General features: G+C 37.0%; 1 protein-coding gene across 2 annotated transcripts; it reads right to left on the bottom strand.

Moving 5' to 3' along the window:
- Positions 1 to 1,884: 1,884 nt before the first annotated feature.
- Positions 1,885 to 9,464, bottom strand: LOC107274000. 2 transcript variants are annotated; one of them, XM_015752710.2, is made up of 4 exons: positions 9,325 to 9,464; positions 5,081 to 6,161; positions 3,900 to 4,222; positions 1,885 to 3,515 (listed from the first exon to the last, which is right to left on the bottom strand). In XM_015752710.2, the coding sequence occupies exons 1-4, from the start codon at positions 9,346 to 9,348 to the stop codon at positions 3,303 to 3,305; spliced, it is 1,641 nt and encodes a 546-aa protein (XP_015608196.1). In that variant the 5' UTR covers positions 9,349 to 9,464; the 3' UTR covers positions 1,885 to 3,302. The 2 variants fall into 2 exon arrangements, with proteins under 2 accessions (XP_015608196.1, XP_024947063.1); XM_025091295.1 differs by having other exon boundaries at positions 5,102 to 6,161.
- Positions 9,465 to 10,402: the final 938 nt, after the last annotated feature.

Below are 10,402 nucleotides of genomic sequence, written 5' to 3'. Positions count from 1 at the left end.
GGGGGGGGGGGGGGTGAAGTACCAGAGGTAATTTCCTGTGCGTTCCTCACGCACTCCAGTTCACATAAGAGACGACGCATCTCGTTCTTGTAAAGGCGCGCGCTTGATTCCCTATTGTTCTCGATTTTGGTGGAAGAGACTCGTGTGAGAGGATACCCAACCGTAGGACTGTGTGTTGGCGTCCGTGGTGAAAGTAATGTTGCCACACCAACCCCGTGGGACTTTGCTTGGGGTCTCCTCCCAGTACCCAAGGAATCTCATATTATTTTTACATTTATCGTTATTTCCTCATTTTTTTTCCATCCATCTACAGTCGAATTGGGTAAATGGGACATTGGTTCATCTAGTGATTTTTTTTCGCAAGGAGATTCTAGTTACTTTTTGTGACTCACCTGGCCCTGCGCGACACTAGGGTGGAATTACAAGGGTGCAGAAATATTATTTATGAATTTTGCACTATACTTTAAGCCGTGTAAGTAATTGATGCAGCTTTATGCAATGATCGGTGTTAGTGACGTATTTTACTTGATGCAATCATGAAACAACGAGATCATCTTCGAAACGGATAAAGTCCCTATATGTCTCTAGAGAATAATTTGCGCTCGAATGAACGCGCCGATGCGTTACTTTCGATCTTCTTTGCATTTTCGTGCTAGCTGCTTTGTAATATGTTGCGCGACTCGTTGCGCCACACGTCTAAGAAATCTCTCGCGCGTTCGGTATAATTAGGAGTAATTAGCAGCAAATAGACTCGAATATTACCCGAGATCAGAGATCTCGTTGGGCTCTAGCGTAGAAAGCGTGAGTCGGCTCGTTAATCGCGCCACTCGTTTTCAAGTGGAGAGCATTCAGCTTCCGGGTGTGTCCAAGTGACCGGAAGTGGGTCAATTATAATGAACTACCATGGTAATTAGACTACCAAAGTTCCCTAATAAACTTTCGCTTTGCACTATTTTTCATTCAGAGTGCTATATATGATATACGTATTAGAATAATCCTAATTTTTTGTGAATGAGTAAAGCCTGCTGCTCATTTTGTACTTCTTGCGGAATTTCTCATTACCAATTATCATTTTGTGCTATTATTGTTCTTAAGGAACCGGAAGTCGATAAATCTGAGTTATTCAATTGTTAATTAACACTAGTCTTGGGATAGTATGTTGTTCCCATGTACTTGCTCTAATTGCAAAATACCAGTCTAGTGATATCTTATGGCCTGTGTTTGTGTGATATGCGCGAACGTGCTGAAGTAATTAAAAAGTTAAGGGAACTTTGTGAGTAAGAAACTGAATCAAAGCGCCAACGAATATCCAGCGTAAACTTACAATACGTTCAGGAGATATGGTAACAAATTGAAATTATTACATCTTTTAATTAACAAATTATTTATTATAACAAAAATAATAACTTTGCTCAGTAATACTTAAAATAACGAAAGACTACACCCAGTGACATTTTGTCAGAGGTATAAGTTTTTCGGCAGGTACCAGTGGTAATAAAATAATAAAAATACTACGTAACAACACTAAAAAGAAAAAAAAAGGTAATAAAACTTGCAGGTACCAAGAACAACTAAGAAAATACTCGAATCGAAATAAATCCCTAGAAGAAATACTGTCCAACGTGAATCTTATTTGGAAAATCGCCTAAAGAAAAATCACTATAAATAAGACTTAGACCTCAAGTCCATTGGCACGCGTTTAAAGTGAATTCGAAAAGCCAAGGGACCTATTGCTTCCTCATGCCAATATGTATATATATATATATATATATATACACACACGAGGGATGGTATATTTATGGGGATGGAATGTGTCTGATTTCCATGGGATTCAACTACAGGCAACCGACCTATTGCTTCCTCATGCCAATATGTAACGTGAATCTTATTTGGAAAATCGCCTAAAGAAAAATCACTATAAATAAGACTTAGACCTCAAGTCCATTGGCACGCGTTTAAAGTGAATTCGAAAAGCCAAGGGACCTATTGCTTCCTCATGCCAATATGTATATATATATATATATATATATACACACACGAGGGATGGTATATTTATGGGGATGGAATGTGTCTGATTTCCATGGGATTCAACTACAGGCAACCTACTCGGAAACCTACTACCTTCAACCTTTCAAGGATGCAGGACCTACTCTGCGGTTGCTAGTAGTTTCTCAAAGTAAGTGATATCATGGTCTACTTCCTTGGAGCGACCTACATCCTTCTATCCTTCTTGGAATCCCTTATCCACCCTTTCAAGTTTCTACCCTTATCACTGGAGTCTCATTTACTTGCCCTACGATCTGGAGCTCCTTCAACCTTCAACTACAGTTACATTCAATGGTTGTACATTTGTCAGCCAGCGTTCCTTTATGATTATAAGCATAGCACGAAAACGGTACTGACATGGATCAGCGATTAGGAAACAAAATTCTCTAGATTTTTATAAAAAAGAGGATCGCTGTATAGAATACCAAAATTTCACATGCCCATAATTCACTATTGAACTTGTCATCAAAAGTCCATATTATGGAGGTCTGGGGCACTATAGGTTGTATATTTTGGTATCGTCAGCTCCAATAAGTAGATTTCGACCTAACGTGATAAGAGGGATTTATTACCCAGATCAAAACCAGCACTAGTTACCTAATATCTGCTCAGACCTCAAATGCGCTTAAATATATCTAAGCTCCTATCCAGGAGTACACATCCTCATATCAAAAGCAGTCGAGATCCGATTCTAGGTAAATTTCGTACTACACTTCTATAAAGGCTTTAGAGATTAGAGTAGGTCGCTAAAGGCTGCCCAGTGAGCTTGCTCTTTTATCATATTCAAAAGTCTATAATTCAAACGTAAAGCGAGTCTTTTGAGGTTCTGCAAATAAACCACTACAGTCGCTACGTAGTAACAACTTGATTCACTTGATCGTTGTACGTATACAGATTACTACTTGAATATCTAGGTATTTTGTTCCTTTAGCATTTTGCGAGTTTGCTACCTTCAGCCGAGTAGCGTGTAAATCAGTGAATGCTTTCCAGTACGTTAAGAAAAGTCTATACAGAAAATTGAATTAAATAATCATCTGTCATTAGAACGATTTTACTCAGATAAAGAAAAATCTTCAACGTCAATTTATGATTTTAATAATTTTAGGAATTTCACTTTTAGGTACTAAATTTCAAAAATATCTTTGTTACCGACGCGTGTCCACTCCTTCTAACCGTGTACGTGGCGATTGAATTTTGATATTGGACAGATATGGACGTTCGATTTATAACAACGTAGAGTTAATTTTGATAACGTTTCAATCTCCTCGGTTCAGTCGATAAGACACTTTGGCGTGATAACCCTTGTCGTCCACGTGGTAATTGACACTTTGAATCCTTCCGTCTGGCAGTAGCACGTGGTATCTTCCGGTCGTGATGTCCCCATCTCGTTTCTCATGGTGGCTAAAGTCGTTTCCGGTATCGGGATCGGTCACGTGATAGCCAAAAGAATATTTACTGGCGTACTGCTCCTGAAAATGCGAATTACGTGAGCCGCATTCTAGGACGCCTGAGAAATGGCGTGGGCTGATACTTGACTCTACTATATATCTCGTGTCTCCCGAGTGAGACTGTCGGTAGAGTGTCTATCTATCGTGTCGGTAAAATCGGCTGTCATCCATCAGCAAATCTGTTTTACCCGTTATTCCGTACAGTCTATTTTATCAAACTTGTCACTTAATCTGTTTCATTTATCATGTCGTGTAATCTGTTTGAATCTGTCATCCCGGTAAATCGGATGCTATCAAACACAATATATCCCACCCTTGTCCACCCCTTTCTAATGTGGGATTAAAAATACGTGCGTCAACTGATTTCAGGTAATACTCTAATTCAGGAAGCGAAACATTACTCACGTAATCTTTTTCAGATGAAGGATCCTCTCTCCCGTCATTTTTGGATTTTTCGAAATCCACTTTGCCATCGGGTAGGTCACCTTCTTCAATCCATACAGGTGGCGCGGTCTGACCATTTGTGAAATTGACCACTCCCTTCTGTATTCCAGTGTGCCCGATGGGCTTGTAACCTGAATGGTCGTTGTTGCTCTGCGAATAATCTAAAGTACCTTCCTGATAGATCGTATTTGGAGATCCTGGAGTTTCTGCTGGCAGTGGCGTCACAAATGTTTGCTCGTAAGGCACTGGGACTTCGCTCACAGGAATTATTTCTCTGGGATGTTCTGAAATTGTATCGCGTAGAAAATAATTAGAACATTTTTTAATTCAGTTACAATCGCCTCGACGGATATTTATATTCCTTTGTTAAGTAAGTCTGAGAATGTTATTACGTCACTGCGTTTTCAAAAATTGACAATGTTACGAAAAAGAACAATTTTCTTCAGATTACAATATTTCTTGTCGAATAAACAGAATTCGATGACAAATTGCGAGTTATACAGTTTTGGAAAAAATAAAACTTTTGTATTCTTCAATATTTTCATTTTTGACAACACCAATGGGTACTCCGATTTTTTTTCAATTAATTCCTATTAATATAACTTACTGGGTCGTATGGTTATATTTCAAATTAATATTTTTGAATCTGATAGTACCGGTTTAGTACCTACATAAAAGTGTTTTATTTTTAACGCATTTGAAATAATCGTACGAAAGTAAACAAGATTAATCATCAGATAATTTCCATATAAAAAACCGGTCCCAAGTTGCAGCACCGGTTTTAACGATTCGAAACGTGTCAGTAATTCCAACTAAGGAACTCAGTTGTACCTGTGATCCCGGCTGAGGTCCGTTATTAGTTATAAGTAGGTCAGCTACTGTTACCTGACCTTCTCAGGTGTGTCTCTTTATTTACAGACCTTGGACCAAGTTACACAAACCAGTCTTGGGTCAATGTCACTTTAAAGCGTGCGGTTGGTACGAAGCGATGAAGTTACTAGATATGTTGTTGAGCCAGGTCATGATCAAACCAACAGATAGAGATGAACGCATATTTTTGAGATTATTAGTTCTTTGCGGATCATAATTTTGTATGATTATGATTATTTACAACAAAATATGATTATTGAAAACACAATTACCATTCGCAAAAATTTGCTGACCTGGACCAAGAAGTATATTCAATCCTTGCAATTGTTGCTCTGGATTCTGACCAATCAGATTCACCAATTCCTGCACTGTTCTCGTTTCACTATTAGAATCTACATAATTAGCTGGATGATTGTTGGTACGTTGAACAATAATTCGTGGTTCGCGAAAAGATAATTTTTTTATTAGACCATCGTCCAAGATTTTGGCATTGTCGAAAACTCCCTGCAGTGCATTTATCTGTGCGGGATTCACCCTGAATAGTCGTGCAGAATTGTCTTGTTCCGCTTCCTGTATTTCAGGACTCGGACGAAACTCATTGTTATTCTGCGATATACTTAAAGATTTCGCAGGACGTTTTAGATTGTTTTCAACAATTTGCGAGTTTCTTATAGTCCGCTTAAATCCGTCGGAATTTCTTAATTGTAAATTGTCGATCAAAGGGTTTTTAAAGGGTTGCTGATTACCGTATCGCGGGGCACCGTATCTGGTGTTATAATTGCGAATTTGATTTTGCAAATTTTTATCAGTCTCGTACAATCTCCTGTTCCTTGTAGGTTTAAAAAAATCCTTCGTGTCGTACAATTCCAAAAAATAACTTCGGGCAGGTCTCATGTTAGTTGACTGCTGATGAGGTACGTTTCTAGGATCAAAAATCCCTAGATGACCGATATGCCTTTCTCTGTTTTCTAGTAAATTTTTTGTACTATTATCCTCATCCTGATTTTCTCGCAATAATTCTTCCCTCGAGTTGGTCCTCGAATAAAGCGGATTAGTGCTTTTTGAAATTGCCTCATTTTTTGTTCTCTCTTTTTCTGCGTTCAGTTTTTTAATTTCGGATTCGACAATTCTGTCCGCATGACCCAACAGGGGTGTACCCAATTTTCCATTCGCCCTGGGCAACCCGTTTCCTTTTTCTGTCGGATTTACGTAATCGAGTAGCGTGTTCCGGTGTTCGTTAGCCACTTGCTGATTAGAAGGCTCCCTAACAATGGCGGGGCTTCGTAAGCTCGACGTGGTTTGCGAGCTTTGGCCGTAACTGTAGTGGCACGCCATCAGAAAACACATCGTTACCTGCAATAACAACCATTATCGTTAATTGATTGGTGGGCCTCGCCTAGACAGTAGTCACAGGGTGAACGAGGGTTACGGGTGCGAATAATCGAAAATTGGGGTAACACAAATTTTTTTTTAGGATTTAACTACGAGGACTTTTTTTATATCAGACTGTACTCCTTTGATTATCCCCGTTGCAGGAAAATCTAATGAAACGAACGATTATTGACGTTATTCGTTAGTTTTTTATATAAATAACAAAAAATATTTTGTATTAATGTCTCTTTTATACATACTTGCTTTCAATACTTTCTCTTTCCTTGGTTATATTACAGAGGATCAATTTACCAAAACAAACTTGTAAAATTTTTAATCTTTTTTTCTTTCTAAAAAATCTTTTTCCTCTCCCTTTAATATATAAAGAGAGAAAAATAGTAAGAGCTACCGAAAATATAAAAAAGTCAATTGTTCGAAGTTATATAAGGTTGTGTTACGCTAGGTCAGGTTCCGGAGCTACCGAAGAGCTACGAAGCTGGACAGGGTGATAATTAGCTCAATCAGAAATTCTCACGCATTTCTACACTCGTCATTAACTTCGTGAAGCTGTCGACGAGCTACCGAAGATTTGGATTAATCGCGTAGAATCGTTTGGAGAAAAAAAGAACATGAAAAAACGATCATTAGTATAAAATTTTAAAAAAAATTCCCATAAGGCATTTTATAACCTAATCCATTTTTAAGGTTTTTTAAGCAACAAAAATACTTTATACCTGTACCTTATCTAATTTGATTTTCAGTGCCATTTCTATGCATAAGGGGCGAGTGGGATAATCCCGAACACAGGTGTTATGATACATTAGAAACAGAAAGCTGACTTTGTCTTTTCACTAGCAGACAAACTTGCATTCAGTGCCGGACGGATAGTTGTGAGCAAAAGTTTCGTAGACCGTTCGAGGTAAATAATTGATTTTTTTCGTCATTTTGCAAGTCATTTTTTGTCACATTGAATTACACGTAATTATTGTTACATAGTATAAGCGATGCAATTAGGATTTAGTAGCATTGTAATAAGTATAATTTAACCTAAAAAAATAACCTCTGAAAAATGTCAAATTTTTTTTATCACGTATGACGAACGAATCAGATGAGACAATCCTGAACACTCGTCATTATTTATCGCTAGTACCCTTTTTTAATGTTTTTAATTTCAATATTGAGTTAATTATTTCGAAACGTTTCGTTTCGAAAAACGAAACGAAAGTATAACAGAATTTACAAAGAGCCATAAAAGGATGTGACGGGTAAAACAATTAACATTAGGAAAAGCACCTACTGTTTATTCTGTGTTGAAAACAACTCTATTTAACCACTTGAAGAAGAGTTATTAAAGTACTAAAATGTAGAAGAAAATCTGTATTTTGTGATACACAAGGAAAAGAATTGGAAGAATATACATATTATAAAATATAGTAAATTCGTGTAGATACTGTTCGTGGTTACCCCATGGCTGTAGGAATTCACGAATATCTAGGGTTTTGTTTACTGATTAAAAGTTAAATTTTGTTTTCAATTTCATGAAAAATAATTTTATAAATAAATGATTTAAATATGTTATTATTTAATAAAGGAACTATTTTTCCATAAACCTTTTGTTTTAATTGATTTTGTCCTTAGGTGTTCGCAATTTCCCCACTATCTCCTATTCAAAATTTTCTAGCTACATACGAATTATGTACAAGTTCAAATAAAATGTGTTTTTTTCCTGACATATATTTTATAGGAAAATTCAGAGGCTTCTCTCTGCATTCTACTGGGCGTATTTTGTTATTGTTACTTATGGTACAGGTGAGTTACGCAATGTCTAGATGCTGGCTGGCTGTTTGTAGTAAATCATTGTGTAGCGGCTAATCGGAAAACAATAGCACTTCATTACGACGGGATAGTAGAAATGGTGGTAGTTGATGGAGGAAGTGGGCGAGGGTGGCTGGGTACTCCTCTACGATTTCCTCTTCGTCTACCTACTATTCTCTTACTCCCGTGTGTACATTTGCTTTGTCGGTTACGTGTTAACATAACGCGTTCTCGGACCACTTTGAATGGTCAGACTGTTTCGATTGTTTCAGGTCATCCTTTGACGCGTTTATTTGCCATATAAAAGCATCGCAAGCAATTCTTTTTTTGACGGCAGTCAAGAGTTACGATTTTCAGGGATTCGTACATAGGGCTTTTTTGAGTGAGCACTAGAGAATTTTTATTTTTTATTTTTTATCTTGGGACGGAAAAATATTTTTATTCGACTCTCAAAAAATTTTTGCCAATATTAGGTCGATTGATGGGGATGATATTGCGTATGGAGCTTTTTTGATAAATTATTTTTTGTAATTTCGAAAAATTTTTCTGGAATCGCTTTGTTTTTATTTCACGTGATTTGAAAATCTTTTTCTGGTAGCCCGGATAAAAAATTTTTGCCTGGACCTCGAAGTTAGGGTGACAAGGGATACGCTGAGTAAACGGGGCTGAGTAACTTTCGGCACTTTTAACTTCTTCCATTCTCCAGTTTTACCTTTGATACCTTCTTTAAACTTCCATCGGCTTTCCTTCTCGTCATTTTACTTCTATATATCTTTTCCTTGCTTTTTCTACTTACCTAACTTGGTATCGTGCGTTCGTTCGAGTCCTTCGTCCGCAAACAATTTAAATTCCAAAAAGAGCCAAGGAGGCTCAGAGAAATAGTCAAAATTCACAATGGGATAGGAAAGTTCTACATTTAGGTAATAGAAAATTTTTCGCAAACTTTTTAAGAAAAAAAAAGAAAAGTTTACCAAGTTAGGTTGCGTTTTACCTTCAACCTTAAAACGAGCAAGAGAATCGACCTTCGCGAACCAAGGTATCTCGCGGTATATTACTATTTCAAGACTACAATAAACGAATTTATTCCTCATAAAAAAGTTTTTCCACACGAGAAATTCGATTTGGATATTGCCTAAGAAGTGGATTTTTATAGGATTATCCTAGGAGCGTTACGGTTAGAACTTAATAAAAGTATGCCATAAATTTCACGTGAACTGAAAACGCAAAATGATCTCACGATCAGAAAAAAACTTGAGTGACGAGTTCCAATAAATTCCTATATCATAAACAAATTTTTAAAATTCAAACACAAAGAAAATGTTCTACTCACCAACAACTTCATCCTGCCTTCCATGAAAATTCCTGCTGCCTTTGAAAACGTACCTATGCAAAAAAAGTCACTAGAAAAAAGCAGAGATCACACCGAGAAATTTTACAGAATGTCACCATATCAGCCGAACTCGATGAACTGTTCACAACGAATAACGCATCGACAAATAAATGATATTACTTTCATCCTGGAAAACTTTCGATTTGTCCATTCAAATTGAAACCACTAGCTGCGATTGGTCGTAGCTTAAAGATTTCACTAATCACGTGACCTACTGTCTTCTCCACGCCCATTTCCCCACTGAACACCATACCGACACCTTACGGAAATATATGGAATCTGAGTAGAAACTGTTCTGTACCAAGTGTAAGGTCATACACGATCAAGATTTCTCTTTCACCAAGAAGGAAGATGGATCTTTATTTTTCTCCACTTCTCCCTTTACTTACCATGTGTATCCTAACGTGTTTATTTATGCGCGACAAAAAGCGTCCTGACATGACTATAGGATCTTTTCTGAAGAATAGGAAGTGGTTCACCATTAATATTTATGCTCTTGCTGCTTATTCTATTTGCAATGGTAATACTGTGAAATGAAGGAGAGTGTGTGTTTGCAGTATTACTGGCATGCTTTGCTGTATATATATATATATATACCCGAGTATATACTTCTGACTGTAGTATATACCTACCTGGACTATCTGTTATACACAGGGGGTCGCAGTTGCGCGGGAAGCATTTCTATGTTTACCGCATCTGTTTCGTTTATTGCGATGAATATTTTGTTACTGCTTTCATGGCTGCCATCCCAATCTATTTTAACCAGAAGCCACTGCTATTTGTTAATTGTAAATTCTATAGGGAATTCGGTGAGTGAAACGCCACACAATTGTTACGTAATTCTTATTCACAGAAATATGGACTTTTTGTAACATTAAAACTATATAATAGTATAGTATATAATTCTTAAATGTTTTTTAGTTTTATTTCTTACATTTAACGTACAACGTTTTAGCTCTACTGTAATTGTGGCCTATTATATTAATATTTATCCAGTATTTAGGTCGTTCTTGTTGCA

This window comes from Cephus cinctus, unplaced genomic scaffold, assembly GCF_000341935.2.
Source record: "Cephus cinctus unplaced genomic scaffold, Ccin1 Ccin1_scaffold1978, whole genome shotgun sequence".
NCBI lineage: Eukaryota > Metazoa > Arthropoda > Insecta > Hymenoptera > Cephidae > Cephus > Cephus cinctus.
Note: the sequence above shows the minus strand (reverse complement) of the source record. Positions and strands in the feature narration are given on the sequence as shown.